At 30.4% G+C, this 24,053-nt stretch overlaps 2 protein-coding genes, 1 long non-coding RNA gene and 1 pseudogene across 4 annotated transcripts; all 4 read left to right on the top strand.

Annotated features, from left to right (window-relative positions):
• Positions 1-2,174: 2,174 nt before the first annotated feature.
• Positions 2,175-4,621, top strand: LOC126554519 (uncharacterized). Its single transcript, XM_050209586.1, has 2 exons — positions 2,175-2,372; positions 4,464-4,621. Exons 1-2 carry the CDS (start codon positions 2,213-2,215, stop codon positions 4,619-4,621), a joined length of 318 nt encoding a protein of 105 aa, XP_050065543.1. The 5' UTR covers positions 2,175-2,212.
• Positions 4,622-6,779: 2,158 nt separating this feature from the next.
• Positions 6,780-9,310, top strand: LOC126554522 (uncharacterized). 2 transcript variants are annotated; one of them, XR_007606685.1, is made up of 4 exons: positions 6,780-6,879; positions 6,933-7,125; positions 7,178-7,263; positions 8,984-9,310. It is a non-coding gene; the product is annotated as an uncharacterized LOC126554522 (long non-coding RNA). The 2 variants fall into 2 exon arrangements; XR_007606686.1 differs by having other exon boundaries at positions 6,949-7,125.
• Positions 9,311-9,658: 348 nt separating this feature from the next.
• Positions 9,659-10,891, top strand: LOC126554523 (uncharacterized; annotated as a pseudogene).
• A 4,751-nt stretch (positions 10,892-15,642) lies between these two features.
• Positions 15,643-22,153, top strand: LOC126554524 (uncharacterized). The gene is made up of 5 exons (XM_050209588.1): positions 15,643-15,692; positions 16,001-16,180; positions 16,276-17,158; positions 17,255-20,657; positions 20,745-22,153. Exons 1-5 carry the CDS (start codon positions 15,643-15,645, stop codon positions 22,151-22,153), a joined length of 5,925 nt encoding a protein of 1,974 aa, XP_050065545.1.
• Positions 22,154-24,053: the final 1,900 nt, after the last annotated feature.

The following is a 24,053-nucleotide window of genomic DNA, read 5'->3' on the forward strand; positions in this document are numbered from 1 at the left end:
AAAAAAATGTTGTTATTATTATTTTTATTTATTAATTATTATATAAGTACCTATTGCCCAATTAAAATATACTTAAATCTAAAAAAAAATCGGCAAATGGGTACCGCTCTGCTGTACATTAGGGGGTGGGGTGGACCTCGGACTAGGGTAGGTTAAATTTGAATGCAATGATTGGTAAAATCAGGGCCTGATTAAGGAGTTGGTCACCAGTAGTCTAGGGTTAGCAAAAATTCTACATTCGTAAAAAAAAAAATGTTGTGGCGCCCCCATTTTAACGTTGACCAATTGGCGCCCTAGGCTGTAGCCTATTAAGCCTATTGGTTAATCAGGCCCTGGGTAAAATCATTGTATACGAAAAACGATTCTGGACGGAGATGATTTGTCAGTCTAGGATAAATTATATTTAAATATTGCCATACATTCTAATTTGAAACAAATATTTTATTTTTCAATTAGGACGCATTTGCAAAAGGCATGGTTAATCAATTTTGACTTTAACTTTAGATATAAATACAAACAATTTTATGAATTTTGAACTACAAAATAATTTGCAAATATTCATGATTTTGACAAATTTTTGTCAAAATTTGAACTTCAAATGCTAATAAAAAAAATTGTGCCTATGTATTCTTATAATTTTTTAATAACTATAAGAATAACATATGAGGAACTTTGTATACAATTTTCAAGTATTTTGATTGGGTCAAAAATGTGATTCACTTGTTCTGTATAATATGTTGATCCATTAACATATAATAATATTTTTACATACTAAAAAAAAACAAAAAAAACTATATTGTTAAGTCAGATTATGGTACACCTATTTTAAAATTATTAAAAAATTATCTTTTTTTTATCTCTTTATCTAGAATCTAGATGAATATGAGTTTAGTCATCTTTCATCTCTATTTAAATACTTTTGAGTTGCATCATCTTTATCTTTATCTAGATAAAAAAATACTTATTTAATCCGAACACTGTATATAACCTATTATAAGGCCATGATATAATTATTAATTTACAAGTAATAAGCGACGGCCGGAAATCGGTAAAATAATTTAAAAACAGCTAGCAAATTAAATTAAACCACGTTTATACGGGTCATGAACGCGGGAATTTGTCAAAATTGAGTGCGAATGTTCGCCGCTAGGATACGTCATACTCGTCTGAGGCAAAGCGCTAAAAATGTATTTTGCCGCGTAGCCGTTGAAAATGTTGAAATAGATCGGATAGCCGCCACCCGGTGACCGTGTCATTCTGTATTTTGCGATCACGCGGAACGGTCGTCGATATTATAATTTAAAACACAATATAAATGTAAGTACAATATTGATGACTACCTCTAATATTTTATATATTTTATATTTTACTTATCTTTATTCCCAAGTTCAATTTTAAATACATTTAATGATTGTATTACATAATAATCAATTATTATTTTTGAATAATATGCAGGGCCACATTTAGGCTCACGTTCACATTCTTCTTGTTAAAAGAAACTAAATACTTAACCGTAAAAACTAATCAATGTAAATACTTGAAATTTTTACCAAATATTTATGTTAGTGTTATCTATATACAGTTAAATTTTCAAAAATGTTTGACTTTTTTTGAGTTATTTATAGACCACTGAAATTTTCGGTTTTTATGCGAATTTTTTTTTAAAGTGTCGGTAAAAAAATCCAACACTAAGTTTTCCATAAGTTTTGCTTCAAAAAGCTATAGAGAAAATTTGAAGCGTCATTATAGGAAAATGTTTTGAACGTTTGAGTTTTAAATTTTATGAAATCGCGTAACGATAACGATTTATCCTCAAACATATCTATGATTATATAAGGTATTATGTATTATGAAAGTGCATACCATAGCGTCCTCATAATTCTGTACAATTTAAAAGTAACAGTTAATTTTCCTTGGTTATTATAAATTCAAATTTATTACATTAATTGGTAAATAGGATAACTGAGTATTTAACTTTCAGCGTACCTATTGTGGTTGAATATACACTAATATTGATCGTGTTGTAAATATTGTTAAATTTATTATTTTTATTTTTGAAATTGAAATTATTCATCGTAATATTTATATTCCAAATATAACAACATTAATTTGATATAAATAACTAACTTATTGTAGTATAGTGCATAAATATTGAAATATTTTGTCTCATTTATTATATAAACTTTATGCCTATAATTTAACTTATGTTTAGATGCCAACGTATATTTACGATTATGGTGGTGGAGGCGGCGGCAGTCGTGGTGGCGGAGGCGGCGGTCGTGGTGGCGGAGGCGGCGGTCGTGGTGGCGGAGGCGGCGGTCGTGGTGGTAGCGGCGGTGGTCGTGGTGGCGGTAAAGCCCCTAACAGAAATAGTAAGTATATATTATCATATGATACCAACTTATTGGTTTTCTATAGTCTAGTTCTATCTACGGACAATTTATATTCATGTGCATTCAGTGGATATTTCAACTAATATACTGGGCGATAAAAATCTCTCAAAGAGAAAACTTTTTGTTGCCCAACAGATTTTTGTAATTTAATTACTGGGCGACGACGATTTTTGTAAAATGTCTATGTTTTAAATTATTATATAATTTTAGTTATAGATTATTTATTATGTTTAATTTTATTATTTATTTAAGACGTATATCGTCAATGGGCGACTAATAGGTCGTATCTCAAAAAAGTAAAATTTAATAGCCATTATATTAGTAACAGTAGGATCTCCAGGCTTTTTACCAGGTCTAATAGTATCAAACCTGTATGATTCAAGTTCATATTTTTTGAAAATGTTACATCACAGTATTTTACATTGTATGGATATGGGTTTAATCCTGGCACTTTTAGTTATTTTCATATAATCTGAAGGTAAATAAATGTCAGTATTTTTTAATTTATTTTCTATTGTTGAATGGACAGAGTCACATCCCATCTGTGTATGGCCTTTGGTTAAGTATTTTTGTTCAATTATAATTTTATTATTAATAGCAAACTCCAATAATGCATTAGATAAGACACAATTTCTGTTTTGATAACAGCAACCATCACTCCAAAGTATAATATTTTTAAATGGATTTTTTAAATTAATTCAGTTATTTGATCAATTACACAACTAACGAAAGATGATGCTGAGAGGTCTGACTGTGTTTCATCCCACCAATAGCATGTGCAGTCTCGAGAGGATAAATTATACATTGTAAAATTATGTACACATAATTTACTCTTATAATATAAAGCACTTGCTTTTAAATATGGACAAATTTTTACTGCCTGGAGGTCCATAGTGAATACAATAATATCATTAAGCATAGCTTTTTCTTTCTCTAGTTTTTTTTCTTCCCTACTTCGATCTTTATCCTTCATATGTTTACTCCAATCATTCTCTTCAATATTTTTTGTTTGATAAGAACAACAAATGTCACATTGATCCTTTTTTGGGTGGTACACAGAAAATTGGTTTTTTCATAAATATCAGTAAATATTTTTCTAGACACTGGTTGTTTATTTTCTTCATCACACTTTATTTTGTACATACTGTATAATTGAGACTTAGATTTGACATATGGCTCAAAATATAATCTAGAGGTAGATTTCCTACAATAATGTGAGGGTTTTTGGTAATTTGTTAAGAAATTCAGTTACAAATATCCTTTTTCTTTTTTCTGGAGTAATTCTTAAAGTAGAGCTTTTGTTATTTTCTTTATTTTTCTCATAATTCATCTCATTATCTTTTTCAGTTAGGCACCAAGTTAGAACTTGTTTTTCACCTAACCCAAGTGTATTTAAAAACATTGTTTTACATACACACTAATATGCATCATGAATTTTTAAATTATAAGACATAGTGCTGTTCCTTCGTGATGATTCTACAGTTCTTTGTTTCACAGAAGTGGTTATTATTAAAGAAGTTACATAAGTTTTTTTTTCATCCCAGTTCAAGTTTTTCCAAAAACGATTAAATATTTTTAATCTATATACTTCAGCTACTTCATTGCATTTCCTTTTTTGTGATTTTTCACTTGCACAAGCTGGTCTAATATTTTTACCTACTCAGTCAACATTATGTAAAACTTGATTTATTCTTGACCTGCTATATCCTAAATATGGGTCTCCTTTCATTCTTAATTTCTGATTGACATTTCTTTTCCAGCTACCTGGCATACTTTCTCTACTTTTTGGTACTTCATATTCCATATCCAAATCATTACTATCATCAGCACTTAACACCTCCATACCATCAAATACTAGCTCATCTTCAACTATATTGAAATCTGTATAAAATTGATTATTTTAATATATTTTATTAATGATCTATTTATTTATTATTAAATATACCTATATACTTGCATAATGTGATACGTATAACGTATTACCATTGGTTATAAATAATTGTTTAAATTAAAAACGAATTAACATTTTATCATGGATATGTTTTAATTTTGATTCATTTGATTTTCTAGAATGCATAGTTTGTTTCAAGCGGGGGCATACCGCCACACAGTGCCATTACGCCAAGCGCGCCGCCGCAGCGGCCACGGATGCTGCCGCTGAGGCTGCAAGTAGAGCAGCCAGGGCAGAGAAGGCCGCAGAAGCGGCCATTGCTCTCGCAAAAAATTGAGGGAGGAGGCCGCCCTGGCTGCTCAGCAGCAGCAGCCAACCCGCCGCAGCCGCAGCAACATGCCGCATAACAAATAACATAGCCTTATAAAAAATATATAAAAATACAAAAAAAAAAATTTATTCAGTGTGTTTTCATTTCCTGACCATCATTATAGTTTAATAATTGGAGTTACTAATTTGTAGGTGTCTTGTAATTTAAAGATATGCGTACATATAATGATTACGATGTTCAAAATTTAAAATAGTAAATAATTACATCGATATTATATGGTACCTTTAATGCTTTTAATCTAATATTTGACATTATTAGATAAATAATATAAATAAAATAAATAATAATATAATAAATATTATGGTAGTAAGATAAAATAAATAAAATAAAAATGAAAAAAGTCAATACTTCACCCTGTATATTATTTTTATTTAGCTCCAAATCTTCAGAAAATGTTTATTCTGCACCTGGAATCTTCCAAGATTTCAATATCTACAATACAGCAAATAATTAAAAATCATAACAAGAAATAATATAAGCAATTATTTAATAATGCACATACTTGGTTATAGAGTTTTCCATTGGTATATGCAATTCTATCAGGGAAGACAGAAGAATATATATTGAGTTGCTGTCATCTTTTTGTTTTATAATAAAGTTTTATAATAAAATTTTTTGAAATTGTATGTTGGCAATAACTTTAGTGGTGCCGTCATTCGGCCCGAGTTCTTATCATTTTTCAGACAACTGCCTACGACTCCCTAATCCATATATATATATATATATATCAGATTTTCAATAAGTGATAACCAAAAGTTGAGATAACAGGCACCTTTGTGAGACACTAGAAGATATCTGCTCTTTAGGAACGAGGCACCTATACATGTTATAACTTTATAAGCATAGGCGTGGCCTATCCATTCTTTATTATCTATGCTACGACCCGGTTTTGGGTTTATATTTAAGACCGTGATAAAATCTATAAACATAACCTCAATTGTATGTCCAATATTTATATTGGTAACCGTCCCTGACCCTAACCGTAATTATATTTAATAATTTTTTATCAAAGTTTAACAAATCACGATTATTGATAAAGTAAATTTCTCTATGTTATTTTCTCAAATTTGTATCATTTTTTGAAAATACTTGAATATTTATTAAACTGACCATTTTATTATTTTAATGAAATCTACGTACAATTCCCAATAATACTGTATACATTTCAGCCCTTCCATTAACTTGTTCACCTGGTAAGTTCACATGATTATTAATATTTTTTATATAGAGATCCATTTATAATAATTATTTAATATAATATTTTTAAATTTTATCTAGATTTACATGATAGTATTGACTACACTTTATCTCCTGGAACATCATCATAATTTCCTAGTGATATATCTAAATATTCAGATTCTTAAGTCCTTGTAAGATTTAATCAAACAATTTTTTTAAATATTTTTATCCTTATATTTTTCATATTCCAAAGCAGAATATTTTCCCAAGTATTTTGAAACATACAAATCGAATTTAGGATGAGTAGTTTATGAGTTATAAGTATTTGAAGTTTAGACAAGCGTAGTAGTGGATAAATATTTTTCGGGGTACCCCGTACACTCCTCACCGACTATCTAAACTTTAAAATTTAAATACTTATAACTCATAAACTACTCGTCCCAAATTCGATTTGTATGTATCAAAATACTTAGAAAAAAAATCTGCTTTGGAATATGAAATTAAAATTCTATGTTATCATTCAAAAAAGTAAAAAACTTAAAAAAATATTTTTTCAAGACAAAATGTCTAACTTTGAAACTGAGGCTCTTGAGATGTTATTATAAAAATTTTTAAACATTTCTGTAAATTTTAAAGCATTTGTCAATGACCAACACTCTAATTTTTTGTTAGTTTTAGTAAAAATGTTTAGGACATAATATGTCTATGATACTTACAATTTTTTGAAAAAATAAAAGTTATTTCTTAGGTATTAGTTGGTTCCGATGTGACTATCAGGATGAATTTCATAAACCTTCATTATCCACCTGCTATGTAGATTTTATTTTACATTACTGTTTAAATTTCTAGGTTTGACAATAATGATCAATAAATTGAACAATAATGAATCAAGGGAGACGAAAACATTGAAAAACAAAGTGTTACTGACCTCAAGTTATTACTACCTACAACAATCACTCTTAAAGACTTACAATTTAAAATACGGAAGTTGTGTAGTGTTGCAATATTACAATAACGTATTATTGGTAGGTTATGATAAACAACAGTATCTAAACTTTCTACTATATTTTTATAAAAGTCATTTTATATTTTAGTCTACATCCTGGGCCTGAACAACACATGAATAAATATACAAAGTAAATATACATAACAACTGCTATTTGTTACCAACAACTTGAGGTCATTCTTATCAAACTTCTGATTGGTATTCATCAACACGAATCAGGCATTAAATAAACCTATTGTGTCTGAATCATATACAGTTTAAATTAGTAAGTATAGATATTATAATAGTTAATGTGTATTAATTTTATTTCATTTCAGTTATAAGCATTTATATTATTGTTTCCACACATCATAATGGCCTTCTGAAAATGTATATCAGCTAACAGTACATCATTGATTTAGCAGTAGGTATCCTCTACAGAAAAAGCATGACTGGTGTGGTAAAAAAAATTAAAGGGTCCAGTGCAACAACTTGGTATATCCACTTTTGGAAATTTTTCAGGAGAAGAAATAAACGTTTAAATTCTTTAATATTTATCATATACTTTATGTTTTATAGAAAACATGTAACAGTCTATATTTTTTATTGATATTATGTATTCAAATTACAATTATAATAACACAAACAATGTTAGGATCTATAAATACGATAAATGTATGGACTTACCAGGTTTCTTGCTCATAAATTTGATTTTTATAATTTTTAGTCAAATTAGTTTCGGTGCTAAAACCTTGTATGTCCGGATAATAAGGACATACCAGGTTCTTGCACTGAATATAATAACCTGGTAAGTTCATTTTTGCTTATATCTCTGTATCTAATAATCGGACATACCAGTTTGTTACACCGAAATGTGTAGCTTTATATCCTCATTAGAAAACCGCAATAAAAAATTTTTTGAGAAAGTGGACATACCAGGTTGTTGCACTGAACCCTTCATTATACTATGTGTTTTAAAATTATGTCTAGTGATTTGCCTACCTATGTAAATGAGTGGTTGGGATTAACTTATTTTACAAGTTACTGTAACAAGACTAGTTTGAAAAAGCTAATAAAATTAATTAAATCTGGTACCTTTTTGTGGTTATTTCTTAATTTACTCTGTATATATATTTTTTTCATTAATTCCTAGAAACAATCTTAATAGCATTTTGAAAAAACCGTGTAATTTTCTTTTTACATATTATAATACTACACTTGGTACCTATGTGTTGTGCAGAACATTTTCTTAGGTTGCAAGCATTATCTTATAAAGTTATCTAAAATCTGTGATAATAATCTTATTAGATAGGTGCGTTACCTATTGTTTTAAATACATTATTACATACAGATAACTTCTTTTTATGTATATTGTTTGAATATTTCATAATTTTTTAAGTGTTTTTATTTTACACCCACACACACACATCAGACATTTTTTATAATCGATTACTCATTAAGTAAAACACAAAATGCCGTCCCACTTTAAATCAGACTGCGGACTGTCAGTTATGCATGAATTAAAGTAAAAGCATAACTGGTGTGGTTACAAGTTGTGTTTTTGTATAATGTCTGGTATTTTACATACCTATGTGAAAAAATGTTTGGATTAACTTACTGTAACAAGACTAGCTTGATTAAGCTAATGAATTAATTCAATTCTGTACCTTTTAATGAAAAGTATTTTAAACATTGTTTAAGTTATTTTTTGTGGTTGTTTTTTAACTTACTATGTATGTTTTTTTTTTTTTTTTACTAACTTAGAAATAATCAACTATCATTAATTATAGCATTTTGATAAGATTGCTATTTTTGTTTACAGGTACCTACTGTTGTGTAGAATATTTTCTTAGCATCCGAGAGATATCTCATAAAGTAGTCTAAAACCTGTGATATTATTATTATTAGATAGGTAGATTATTGTTTCAAATAACATCTTCTTATAGTTACTGTTTAAATATTTCATAATTTCTTAAGTGTTCTTATTCCACACATAGGTACCAGACATTTGTTAACAATAAAACTTGTTCACCTACCTAAACTCTATATTTAGTATTTCTGTATATTGTTTTAATTTCATCATTTTTGACAAAATAAACAGAAGAAATCAATATTATTATAATTAATAAGTCTGTATTCTTTAGGGATGCAATTGATGGCTATCCAGCGACAACACCGAGAACACGACACCCATTCTACATATTCATCATCCAGTGGACAACGGTGCCTATCTGAGTGCCAGTTACAGTATAAGCATATGTTTTGTCATGTCTTCAGAATTCTCTAATAGATAGGTCTTTAAATATTCTCTATAAGTGTTAGGATCGAACTCTAAACTGAACTTGGAATTGTCCATAAATTTAAATGCGTAATATATAATATAAACTCCACAATTAAATGCATCATTTTGTTTTGGAACATTTTCAAACGGGCATGGAATCTGTGTTAACGATGGACATTCATGTGTGCCGTCACCGTAGATGACATCTGATTTCAAATTTTAAATACTTTATTGAAACGATCTTTTGATGCTCGACTCTCTGTATCATATGGACTAATCGGGTCCATGATATAACACTCTTTGGTGTTGAAATTTATAAAGACTATAATCCAATGTCTACCAATTAACCATGGCAGGATAACCATACTGTTCTGATTGAAAGTAATTTTGTTATGCACTTCCCCAACTACTCTTTTTCCCAATAGCCATGCAACATCATTGCATGATAAAATGTGTGTGTTTTCTAAGCGCAGATTAAAAGCGTATGACAACAAACAAATATCTATAACAAAGTTACACAACCAATTTTCTTCAGACAATGTATCAAAATCTGGGAAATACAGGTCGTCCAAGATGTTACAATTTTTATAAATAGATAATAAGTAACTATATTTTACAACTAGATAATGTTTATTTTTTGGCAACTTAATTGGTTTATAGTACGTCAAATCTTTAGGGAGCATATTGTCGTATAAATCTATAGATTTCACTGGTAGTCGAAACGGAGATTTATGACTGCCAGGTGTCGAAACGGATTTCATTAAACAATCATCCGACAATGGCTTACTTAAATCACAGACAACTACGTCATTAATAGGCTCATCAACAGTGAACCTAGTCTCATTGTCACATTCTATGACCACAATGTTATTTTTATCTGCTGTAATGGTCGAAGACTTTGGGATTTTTAACGACAGTGCTTTGAAAGGACGGTACTTGATGGGTTGGAGGTGTTTATGTTGTTTTTCTTTTTTCCCCAACTCTCTGTTTCATTTAAATGATTAAGGCTAGACAATTCTGAAATTTTTCTTTTCCATTTTCTTTAGTAGTACTCTGTTTAGACTTAGTGTCAAAATCAAGCGCACGAGTGCACTTCCCTTTTCTAATATTGTACTTCATTTGTTTGTGTACATTCGTCACACGCTGTCTCATAAGTTTTAAAAACCGGCCGCACTTAAACCTGCGGTCGCCTTCTAGTATGTCTTGTTTGACTGTTTTAAACCAAGATTCAACGGTAGCATTACTCTGGCGGATTTCAATGCCATTGCTGAGTTTATTATTCATAATAGGTGTCCACAGTGCTAAGAAAGGTACACACTTAACTATAAACTGGTGTAAATATGATTCATCATAATATTCATTAATGCTTAAATTTTCAAAATTTTCAGCACAATTTGAGACTTCAGATTTAACTTGTTCTTTGATTGACTGAAATCTACACAACATCATGGAATCACTCGTGTTGGATTCGCATAGAAATTTATTTATTTCCTTCGAGTGATCCTCACCTTCGTTGTTCGATTCAGTTGGCAATTGGTATATTTTATCATAACACTTGGCTCTCATTGTACTAATGGCATTTTTCGTGTGTCCTGTACCATAAGGTGACAACAGTATTACTGAAAATATTTTGAACCATTGTTCGACATCTGTCAAACTGGTTGTGTTAAAAAGTATGCATATCCAATCAATGACATCATTTCTTTTCGTTTTTTCTACAGTTATACGATGGTTTTTCTCAGATTGAAAATATGTGTAGACATGGTTTACTATAATTTTTTGTAATGATTTGCACATATATTTATGATGGTGACATTAGATTCGTCGTGGTTTTCAACCAATACTCTGTAACACCAGTTAAGGTAGTCGAATATGGAAGTAAAACCATTCCATCCTATACACAAGGCATTCATTTGGGCATAACTGAAATCTGTCACGATATTTGTGAATACTGGCCAAGTCAGTTTGTGTTTCAAAACGAATGCTTTAAAAGCGTTCAGCCATTGTGAAATCGCAACAATGTCGTGGGCTGAACTAATCATTTCAACAACAGGGCACGTGACACTTGAGTCTCTAGGTAATGGGACATTAACAACTAGAACATAGTACAGAACTCTTTTGCTGTTCTTGTCAATTTTCCTGACCACTGTACCAGTTGCATCCAAATACCCAGTTACTGGTTTTTGTTTTTTAATCAGATTTTTTAGTATGTCCAACTGCTCGTTACTATAACAGTGAACGGACGGTATGCCGACATGCTTTACAAAGTTGTTTTCTTTGTCATTACACATCAATACTAGGTCATGAAAATCATCTTTATCATAATCATCGGCACTTAAGGCCTCTGATCTGATTTTTCTGACGACGTCATCCGATTTAATGCCTTGCAAATTACCACAATTCAACTGAGTGGGTGATGCCATGTCAACAGCGTCCGACCTGAAGGAAAACGCTTTTGTCTTTTTTAGCGCTTCTTTGTGCAAGTCTCGCTGAATCCCTTTTACGTGGTTCGTGAGACCATTGTCTTCTGGATTGTGATGGTAATTTAAACCAGAACTATATACTTCTCGCCGCAAACACTTGGTTTTGAAGCTGGACTTTAATTCTAAAAAGTTTGCACCCCTCGTGGCTACAATACATGTACACATTGCAATGGTTTTCAAAATATCTAACCCTTTTTGCATTAACAACGCATGTATTGTTCACAGTTCTAATGAGCTTTCTGAACATAATAGGATATTTATTCTTATCCAAACGTTTTTCACCGCTAATATGTGTATATAACATATGAGACCACTCTACACGTGAAAATGTGAAAGTTCCTTCAAAAAACTCACATTCACAGCTATTGTATTCTTTTGGAAAACAGTTTATTGTTTTCAAAGGCAGCACAACACCACACTTGACCGGGGTTTTCTTAAAATAGGCATTTTTAAGGGGACTTGGCACAAGTCCAGCATTTTTTCTGCATTCCAATTTATTCGGTGTAACAAAATCAGATTCAACCCTTATGCTTTCTGGTAGAATTGGAGTACTACAAGGTATGAGTGGATTTCCTATCATCCAACTGCAATTACTTTGGGGCGATACACTTGTGTATTCAAGAGAAACGTGGTCTTTATGCACTAGTTCAGGCTCTGTGTGATCAGAATATGAAGTGCAATTTTCAATACTAGAATTTTCATTAAAATAAACACTATTTGAATTCATAATGTCTGTGTCATCTGATGGATTACACAAAGACATGTCAAAGTGTTTTTTACATTTCCTATACAATTTAATACGGTTAACATGATTTGCAGCTACTTTAATGTGTTTACATATGGCATTTAGAATTGCGACATTGTAATTTAAGAAATCACTAGACGTATAGTTACAACTTTCAATACATTTTATTATTGTATTATTCATTTCTGACACATTACATAAATCAGTATTGTTCATACTTGTAATACGTTTACGAAGAGATGAAGTGTTTCTATTGATAGCATTTGTAATTGATTTTTTTAAACCATTATCATTTTCTTTATTAAAGATGATATTGCAAATATTAGTTACACAACTGTCAGAAACTGAGACATTTCCAAAATTTAAATTTGGATATTGATTCTTAATATAGTGAGCTACCTCATCCAATTTTTGTTTAAACTCATTTTAAACCTTATAAATAATTTTTTTCTGTGTCTGAATTACAAATTCGTTCACACTTTTATCTGCCTGAGTAAGACCTCTTCGACTTTTTGCTGTCTGAGTTTACCCTCTTCGACTATTTCGTGTCTGAATTAACAACAATTCGTAGGCACTTTTTGTTGTCTGAGTTTACCCTCTTCGACTATTTCGTGTCTGAATTAACAACAATTCGTAGGCACTTTTTGTTGTCTGAGTTTACCCTCTTCGACTATTTCGTGTCGGAATTAACAACAATTCGTCGGCACTTTAAGCTGTCTGAGTTTACCCTCTTCGACAACTAAAATTATAACTAAAACTACAGCTACAACTATACTTAAAACTACTTTTTTTTTTGTTAACTACAACTACAACTACCACTAAAACTACTTTTTTTGGGTTTTATTTTTCTACTTTTTTTGGGGTTATTTTTCTTTTTTTTAACTACAGCTACACTAAAACTAAACTACTATTTATTTATTTTTTAAACTACAGCTAAAACTAGAACTAACACTAATACTAACTACAACTATTACGAGTTGATGTGATGCTGCTGTAAATAAGGCAATATGCTGCTGTGCGAAAATGGTTCGGAAAAAGCAGGATGACAACACCTGAAAAGTTTAAAATAGATAGGTTTTATTTTTAAAATTACAAAAATATATTATATTCAAAAATTATACACTCCTATTTTAATTCGCCATTGAACTTGTGAATACTGTGACAATAGTAGACATAGTTATTACAATTAAAATAATTTAAGCATACACATATTAAATAAAGTTATGATTACAATTCGATACAATAATGTCAAATATATTAAGTGTAGATCAATTATGCCACTATGATAATTAATTCATATTTTCAAACAAACCTAAACTAAGTTAATTTCATAATTTATTTATTCTAAAAAAATAACCTTGTCCGTACTGACAAGTAACACTTTTTCAAACATATAAATAAAGTATATAAATGTATTTATTTATTAAACATGTAAACAAGTAACATTTTATTCAACTTAGGTAACAACACATGGAAATGTGTTGCCTTGAACAATAAAAATTTGGTTCATAATTATAATCTTATGTATTAAATCTAAAATGTGAAAAGGATACAACAGTATTGTGTTCAATAACAGATTCAACGATAATTTCTTGTCATAGATCATAATGCTTTAACAGTAAATGTAGACAGCTGGAATGGATAAATGATTTATTCTTGTCATCAAATTAATATTGTACATATGCATTGAAATCCGCTATTCATGCTGAAACTCAATTAAAAAATATACAATTCTATAAGCTATAAAGGAATATACTTACTGATACATACATCATTGTATAATTATAAGGATAATGGTTTATATAAAAAAAAAGACATTTAAACACTTTACAACACTACAATGAATTACATGGGGATAACCTAAAACTATTCAGGATATATGTTGTTTTTTGAGGAAAAACGATTTAAGATCTCCCATATTTCCAGTGGTTAGGCCTCTTAAGGGCGCCAAATTTTTTTTTGCAATGGGGTGCAAAATGTCTAAATACGTCACTATACATAGTTGAATAGTTCTTAAGCATTACATTTTTATATTTATATTCCAAATAAATGTATTAATATTCATTATAACTTAGACAATACATTAGGTAATATTTCACAATAAATATGGTTCTATATACTGTGATGTAAACATACCATGGAAAAATCATAATACAATAATTAGTGACTACTCAGGTGACTACTCATCACTGTGTGGATAGGGAAACAGAATATGACATAGGTATTACATACTTAAATAATGAGTAAAAGACTTACATCTCTATAACTATTCAGTACAGTAGACAGAAGTTTATACATACCTGTTTCCGTAAAAATTGATGTTTTAAATACTTCAAGAAAAATTACATGTTTAAACGTTAGACGTGAGTTAGATTATAATATTGTATAGTCTTTAAAGGAATTTTGAATTTATAACCTAACTTTCCATTATTATTGATTTACAATATTATGTCAGTATGTTCGGTATAATTATTGTGGTAATAACGCCAATAGAAATTATTTATAAATATACTTTTAAAACAATACAATTTACAACAATTACTGTGTAACATAGGGCGACATCTACTTGACGGTTTCGGTGCAATAGTATGACACCCCTGAACTTTTATGAAATGCAACACAACGTACAAGGCTTCTTATCACTAGTCGTCCGAGTAAATAGTCCCCTAGCTATGGTCCCCCAACTTCACACACGTAAATAACGAGTATATACATATAGAACAAAGTAGTATTGAATTGTTCGTAATATATTATATTTTTTTAAGCTATTGCATAGCTTTTATCGCAGGCCTGGTGTGGTGACTGAAAAAAAATTTTTCGTAACGAAAAAGCGTGACACTACCTGCGAAATCCCGTAATACCCTCCTGTCACCGCGCGGCGACCGTATCTATTGTCATACCGTGCTACTGCGATAAAAGGTCGGCTGTCGGCGGCTATTGTTTGCAGATATATTTCCAAGTAATAATAATGTACCTATAATTAATTAATAATTAACGGTTTATATTATATTATAATATACATTTTATTATATTTTCTATCTGGATAGTGGATATGATAAAATTACACAGTGTATGAGACATGCTGCGTTATCGTTTTTTTTTTTTTTTTATATTATTATTATTATTTTTATTATTATTACTTATCTACCAACAATACAAACTCATTTTGTCAAATTTTGAGATATGCGGTGTTTGCAGTTTCAGTGACGATATAATATAGTTGCTATATAATTTATATATTATTATATATTATATATTATATATTATAATATAATATATAAATATAAAAAAAAAATGAAAAGTGGAGGAAGTGCATCTGGTGAAGAACTATTACAAGAAAATGTGTAAGTATTTTATAAAAATACATATATACCTTAACTTACACATTATATAATATATTATACAGGGTGTAATAAAGTAAATAATATCAATATTTTTCGTTAAGTAAATTACGATCTAGTTTATGTTAGAATTTTTGTAATTTCAAATAATAATAGTTTTTTAAAATATTTTATAAGAACATTTTTTAATAGATAAGTGCATGTAAAAATCTAATTATATATTTTTTGTATTTATTTTAATAATATGTGATGTATAAACTATAAATTACTATAATTTACCTAACGAAAATATTGTTTCATTCTTATCGCAGTCAAGAAGAAAGAAAAAAAAGAAAACGTGAGAATCAAAATGCATATCGTCAGCGTCAAAAAGTTTTGAAGAAAAATGAAAATGAAAAAAAATACCCAAAATCAAATGCTGATCGTCAAAGAGAATTCCGTCAACGTAATGTAAAAGAAATTGCCCAAAAACAATTGGATGATTTACAAATGTAATTAAATTTCATATTTTAAAAATCGAAATTGTAATTATATGCCTTAATATTATTATTTTATTATTATATGATTTCTCCATTTTGTTTTGCAGGAAAAGACAGAAATTGGACAGTCATAAAGACCAAGAGAATGTCGTGCAATACAGGGCTATCGAAAATGTAGAAAATGTACAGCTTGGCCAAAATCAATTTCTCACCCAACAACTTCGTATATATGAAGAGGTTCGCGAATGCATTACTCCCGAAGTCTTTCTCCGCAGAAATACGGAGATTCCAGGCGATGGTAATTGTCTATTCCACTCACTCATATGGGTGCTGCAAATGCAAATTTCGACTAGTGATTTGAGAAGACTGTTACGTGAGTCACCCTATTTGAACTGTTGTCACAATCCGGAGGAAGCATATAACATACTCTCAAGTAACAATGATTATGGAGATTTGGATTGTTTATACTTATTTTCGAAAATGTACGATCAAAATATTTGTGTGCATTACCACTATTTTAACGTAATTACGAAAAATGAAGACACTCGTTTTTGTCAATTTAAAGCAAATGATACACATAATTGGAGTCATCTTGATCTTCGTGATCTGCACTTTACGCCTTACTTTGAAGTACAATATTTATTGGAGAACAACGAAGATATTCGCCGAAATGAAGTCAATGTTAATGACAATATTCGACTATTGCGTGACAATTACAATAAGGATTTCACCGAAGACAATCATGAAAATGAATTGGCGGCTGATAGAGAAGATTGTATTGATCCAAATGTTATGGATTTTATTGTTGATGGTACTATTCCAATTTACTCAAATCATCACAAGCACAGTAGAAGTCATCTTGATTTTAATAAAGACTTTACGTATAATTCTTTTGGTCATTCGTGTGTCATTTGCGATAGACTATGGTGGCAAAGAGACTTGAAAATGTCGACCAGTAAACATGACAGTATTTTGAAAACAATACTACAGGTAAACACAATTATATATTTTATTTTTTAATTAAATTAATTAATTATTATTTTGTTTTCGTTTTATATCTTGCTAATATGAATTTGATAATTTTAGAATTACACACCTGGTGTAACTGTTCAAGTCTGTTCCACGTGTTATACCTCTTTGAACAAAAGAAAAATTCCTCTCATGTCAACCTACAATGGTTTTGCATATCCGAAAATTCCATCACATTTACCAACGTTAAATCTTATCGAGCAACGATTGATTTCACCAAGAATACCATTTATGCAAATACGTAGACTGAGGCACGTTAATGGTCAGTACGGTATTTTCGGTCAAATAATAAATGTTCCTATCGAAGTGAATACAATGGTGAAACAATTACCAAGAAACATTGAAGATGATCATTGCTTTTATGTGCATTTGAAAAAGAAATTAATTCATAAAACCAGTTATGTCCACGGACTCATTAATAAGAGACATATTAAAGAGTGGTTGTCGTATTTAGTATCTACGCCTCTTTATGTTTATCATGATATTAAAATCGTTGATTCATTTATGACTGAGAATGAAAGTACTTCACAATTAATCATGGATGAGATAAGTGAGCATGTTCCTATTGAAGATAACTTAACAGCGCAGCAACAAACTCTTTTATGGAATGATGATTATTTTTTAAGTATAGCACCGGGTGAATATAAAAGGCCAATCAGTATTCTGATGGATGAACATGCAGAAGAACTATCTTTTCCAACAATCTATGGCGGTCAGTTTCGTACATACAGGGATGGTGTCACTGTTACTCCATTCATGCAAGCTACCAGTGAACTTCGGCGTAATGATAGACGTGCTACTGACCCACAACACCTTTTATACCTCGCTGCTAAAATCATGAGGCTACGAGTTAGTCAATGTGTCAGCGTTGCGTTTAAGCATATTGGCCAAGGTACTTCAATTACGAAAGAGACTATTCAATCTGAAGGTTACATAAATAATTGTTTAGAGACCAATCTTGCATTTCTTCGTTGTATACCCAACTCTGCTTGGTTTTGGACAAATCGGAAAAAAGATCTTTTTGCAATGATCAGACAGTTAGGAGCACCGACTGCTTTTATGACTCTAAGCGCTAATGAAACTGGCTGGAAAGATTTGTTGAAATTATTGTATAAATTGAAAAACGAAGGAGCGGATATTTCGGATGAGTTTTTAGAAGAAATGAGTTATGTGCACAAAGCTCAACTTGTTAATGAAGATGCTGTAACTTGTGCTATTTACTTTTATAAATTAGTGAATTGTTTAATGAAAGTTTTACAATCGAAGAAAAGGAGTGCATTCGGAAAACATAAAGTAATTCATTATTTCATCAGAATAGAATTTCAGCACCGTGGTAGTCCGCACGCTCATATTCTTCTGTGGCTGGACAATACTCCTGAAGATTTATTAAGCAATGATCCTGAAGTAATTCAATTAATCGACGAATTAGTTTCTGTGTCAGCATCAGAGGCATCCGGAAATATTAAACTAGTAACACACAAACACACATTTACGTGTTACAAAAAAATGGATCCTAATAAAAAGCAAGAATGTAGATTTGGCGCACCATTTATGCCAACAAAAAAAACTATTACCTTGATACCTATGAAAGACACTGATCCCGATTTCTCTGAAGCACTTTTCAAAGAATATAAGAAACGTTTCAAATCAATAAAAATGAATCTCGAAAATGTTGACTTTAAGGATTTTGATGACTTTTACTCGCATAATGATATTATTTCTGATGATCATTACTATGATATTATTCGTGCGGGTATCAACAGACCAAAATTATTCTATAAAAGAACCCCAACAGAAAAATGGCATAACACTTTCAACCCATTTGTACTACATCATTTGAAATCAAACATGGATTTTCAAATTATTCAAGATGAATATGCTTGTGCAAAATATGTTGTTGAATATGTCAACAAGCATAATAGAGGGATCAGTAATTTACAAAGACAAATAATTGATATATTGGATGAGCATCCAGAGTTTGACATTGTTGATATTACAAAAAAAATGAGTATTGACATACTTCAGTCTGTTGAAATGCCGGCACAGGAGGCTGCTTGGTATTTATTACGCACACCTATGGCTAAGTCATCGGTAGTGACAGTCTATATTCCAACTATATTTCCTACTGAGCGTGCCAGAATAAGAAAAACTATGAAGGAACTTGAAACTTTGGATGATGATTGTACGAACATTTGGAAAGAGAATTGGTTTGATAAGTATGAAAAACGACCTGAAGAACTCCGTGATGTTACGTTAGCACAATTTGTTGCAAACTATTACTTCAATAACAAGGGCATCTACACAAAACGAGATACTGCAAAAATAATAAGATACAGGAACTACGATATGGCTGACAATTACAACGATTATAGGCGTGAAATGGTTTTGTTGCATGTTCCTTTTCAGAGTGAAGAAAATGATATTATTGCAGAAAATAAGTTCATTCAAATATATGACGATAACAAAGAAAACATTTTAGAACGTAGAAAAGAATTCGAATCTAATTTGGACGTAGAAAAAACTCTGGAAATTTGCAAAAAATTATGCAGAGAAACCGATGAAGAACAAGAAGATGAAGATTTATTAAGGGCTGTCGAAATCTTGCATGAAAGAGATCCTTATGAATTATTACTACGTGATCCAAACTCAACTGCTAACGTTGATTTACAAAATGCTACTCTGCATAAACTTGGTGCTATTGCAAAAAAAAGAGAGAATTTAATGGATTACAAACAATTCTATGACTTAATGAGAATGGCTAATGATCAACAAAGAGATTTGCTTATGACTATAATCCATCACTTACAAACTTCAATTCAAGAACCATTTCAAATTTTTTTTACCGGACCGGCTGGTACAGGAATAACGTTCGTTATTAGTTTGATAATGGAAATTTACAACAGATTCGCTGATAATGATGGTTACTGCAATTCGTATATTACGTGTGCCTCAACTGGCAAAGCTGCGGTGGCTATTGATGGTACAACCGTCCATACTGCTTTCCGAATTTCTCTTTCAAAACTATTGCCTCTATCATCAGAGACGTTGCAATTGTATCGATCTCTCTTCAGATATGTCAGAGTACTGATCATTGATGAAATTAGCATGATTAGTGCAGAACTTCTTCATAAAATTGATAATCGTTTAAAACAAATCACTGGAAAAAACACGGATTTTGGAGATATAGATGTTATTTTGATTGGAGATTTACGACAGTTGCCACCGGTAAGATCCACACCAATTTACAAGACAATCAGAACGAGCATGATTGGACCACATCTATGGAGAAAACTGAAATTTTATCAACTTACCACAGTAATGAGACAAGCTAATGTTGCATTTTCCCAAGTTTTGACAAAGATAGGTAATGGAGATCCACTAGAGAAGAATGAGTTCGAACTTATTGAATCGAGATTTTTCAAAAAAACAGATGTTGCTGCATTATGTCCAAATGGAGTCCGTTTATTTTTCAAAAATGAAAATGTTGCCGCCTATAACAATTTTATTTTGAGTCAATGTGAAGACAAATTTGTTTCCACATCAACAGACGTGATTATTGGCTCTAAGAATCATGAACAAGAAGCTAATTTTAGAATTAAATTACATAAAAAATCGGTTATCGACACTGGTGGACTACCTTATGAAATTACTTTTGTGATAGGAAAGTATTATCTTATCACAACCAACATCGATGTGAACGATGGTTTATGCAATGGTTCTGCTGGTAAATTGGTATATCTAGAATTTGATGAAAGTTACACCTTGATTAGAGTTTGGATGGAATTTTGTGGTTCAGATAAAGTTGGTAGAAAAAAAAGACGAAAAGGAGCTGCATTAGCATTGCGAAATAAAGTCAGCAATCTTGCTGTTCCCATTGAATTACGAACAGCGAATATTTCATTAACATCGGATAGGAAAGTGGTAGTCAAACGCAAACATTTTCCATTAATTGCAGCTCTCGCTATGACTATACATAAGTCGCAAGGTGGGACTTTTGAAGAAATAGTATATGAGTATAGTAAAACACATTCACAAGAACTCGTTTATGTTGCGCTCTCTCGTGTAACAAATATTGAAAATTTGTATATTGTGACAAGTGATGATTCTACATTTAAATTTTATCATAATCGAAGGCAAGCTACATCAACCGCTTCATTGTTGCAAGAATTTAAAAGACTATCGTTGAATTGTGTGCAGACAAAAGCTCAAAGTGTCTTAGATTTTATTAGAAATAGAAATGGCGTTACAATAATGACTTTCAATTGCCAAAGTCTTAACAGTCATAAATACGATTTACAAGATTCCGTAACTAGACAAACGAATGTATTACTTTTAAGTGAAACTTGCATGTCAAATGATTATCCGATCGACATACCCAATTTCAATTGCATAGTTCATTTCAAACGAGATACTGTTTCAAAAGGTGGGGTAGCCATTTACCAAAATAATAATAATGATACTACCAATATTATGACTCCGAATATTGATATAAATGTGGCAAATGTTGTAGATGTAAATGTTAGACACTCAAATGTTGGAGATATTTGTGCGTGCTTATGCAAACTACAAAATGGCCTAGAAATAGTCATTGTAATCATTTACATTACTCCAAATCCAAAATTGGACGAGGTAGAATATTTTATTCATCGCACTTTACTGGAGTACACTGTAGAAGGGTCAAAAATACTTGGTGGAAATTCCCATAAATTTCCACTTATCTTGGCTGGCGATTTCAACATCAACTTCGCTGATAAAAAATCAGAGAGACTAACGACGTTTCTCTTAGAAAAATTCAATTTACGTATAAATAATGATCCACAAGAATCTACTACAAAATATGGGACCACCATCGACGCCGTATTTTCCAGATATTTGGAGAATATTAAATCTCAAACTTATGTTTCATATTTTAGTTATCATAGGCCTATAGTTTCTATGATACAAATTCCTGAATAACTAGAATAATAAAAAAATTTTAAATTATATCAACTTCTTATTTATTTAATATGCAATAGCTTTATCGCGGCAGTCCCCGAGTGTCACTTTTATTTTTTTGTACTTTGACACGTTTTGGGCTACTGATACAATTTTTTTTTCGTTATTTAGAATAAATACCGATGATGTAGAAATGGGTTGCAATATATTATCTCCGTCGACATCAAATATTAATCAAAATATACTTGATTCGGAGTATAAATTGCTTGTGACAAATACAAACGAAAATAAACAAGTACAGTAAGTAAATAAACTATTTATACAGAAGATAAAATTTTGTTTCTTACATTATATTAGGTCTAAGTGTGTCCCAGTGCAATATTGTGTGTTAGACAAATTATTTTAATTAGATTTTTTTTAAAAAAATAGTATAAAAAAATCCAATAAAAAATTGTTTTGTGGTTAGAAATTTATTTTATAACATATTAAATTATTTACATGAAATATTCACTAGTAAATTAGGTAACGATTTCATATTTTTTTACATTTGTAAAAGCATTGTTTTAGATTCTGAACGAAGTGATGAATGAATTGATTTTACAATGATGTGTGTTTTTTTTTTGTTTTTTTTTTTTGTGTCTGTGTACAGCATAACTAGTCGAAATAATGCTTCAATTTCAAACTTTGGGGGTGGTTTATATTTTCGAATAGTTTTCAAAAAAATTGAGAAAAATGAAAAAAAAGACAGAAAAACAGAACATTTTTTAAGCAAAACCAGTTTTCGACCAAACCGATTTTTTTGTATGGTTGTAATTCAAAAACTAATCACTGTAAATACTTGAAATTTTCTAATACTAGGATCTTTATGAGTTGTTCGTATTGTAGCTAAAAAAAATTAAAAATTGTTAGTCACATTTTTTTTTATAAGCATTTATAGTTCAAATTTTTATGAAATCTGTTGAAAACTTGAAAATTTGCAAGTAATTTTGCAGTTTAAAATTCATAAAATTGTTTGTGATTATATTTAAAGTTAAAAAATTCAACACTAAGTTTTCTATAAGTTTTGCTTCAAATAGCTATAGAGACTATCCACTTACCCGCTTTTTTTTTTTGTTTTGTTTTTGCAAGGTACAATTGTGAAGGTCGAAGATTTGTGGACATTAAACACTTCTTCAATTCTTTAAAAAATATTAAACACGATCCTTTTAGTTGTACATTTCAAAATTTAAATTTAATAAATGAAAGAAAAAATGGTTTTTTTTTTCGGAATTTATTTTCAAATGTGATTTCTGCAATAAAATTGACGTTATATCTAACGAGCCTAAGACAACTGACATTTCGTTATCTATTAACACCGCTATTGTAATGGCAACCATAAACTCAGGACAAGGATTTGCTCAGTTAGATACCATGGCAGCTTTTTTAAATATGCCAAGTATGTCAAACATGACTTACCAAAAACTTCACTTAGATATATCAAATCACACCAATGACACGGCTATAAAAGCAATGATACTAGCGGGAAATGAGGAAGCTGAAATTGCTAAAAAAGAAGGTAATGTAAATGAAAATGGAATACCACTTATAACTGTGATTACCGACGGTGCTTGGTCGAAAAGATCATACAAAAGTGGTTATAATACACTATCCCAAGTAACACCGGATATTCATATCATTCTATATTGTACTTTGACTTGGCCTATTACATGAATATTCGTTTTTACGTGAACCAATTATTCATTGAATAACCATTTTAAATTTTGTCTGCTGGTAATAATATATTAACAATAAAATATTGTTTTTTAAAGAATATTAATTGAAGTATATTCAATTATTACTCTAATTCAGTTGAGTAAATGAATAATCTATTGGTAATGATCTATTCATATTAGTTTTCTTATTAATTGTTTTTGAACAACTA

The sequence above is a fragment of the Aphis gossypii genome, unplaced genomic scaffold (genome assembly GCF_020184175.1).
Source record: "Aphis gossypii isolate Hap1 unplaced genomic scaffold, ASM2018417v2 Contig00533, whole genome shotgun sequence".
Lineage (NCBI taxonomy): Eukaryota > Metazoa > Arthropoda > Insecta > Hemiptera > Aphididae > Aphis > Aphis gossypii.

Excerpts from the sequence above, each read along its gene's own strand:
- LOC126554519 (XM_050209586.1), top strand. The coding sequence starts at position 2,213 with ATGCCAACGTATATTTACGATTATGGTGGTGGAGGCGGCGGCAGTCGT. Across the intron at positions 2,373-4,463 it reads TAAAGCCCCTAACAGAAATA|AATGCATAGTTTGTTTCAAG; the intron begins GTAAGTATATAT and ends TTGATTTTCTAG.
- LOC126554524 (XM_050209588.1), top strand. The coding sequence starts at position 15,643 with ATGAAAAGTGGAGGAAGTGCATCTGGTGAAGAACTATTACAAGAAAAT. Across the intron at positions 15,693-16,000 it reads GAACTATTACAAGAAAATGT|TCAAGAAGAAAGAAAAAAAA; the intron begins GTAAGTATTTTA and ends TTCTTATCGCAG. Across the intron at positions 20,658-20,744 it reads ATTATGTCCAAATGGAGTCC|ACGTGATTATTGGCTCTAAG; the intron begins GTTTATTTTTCA and ends CCACATCAACAG.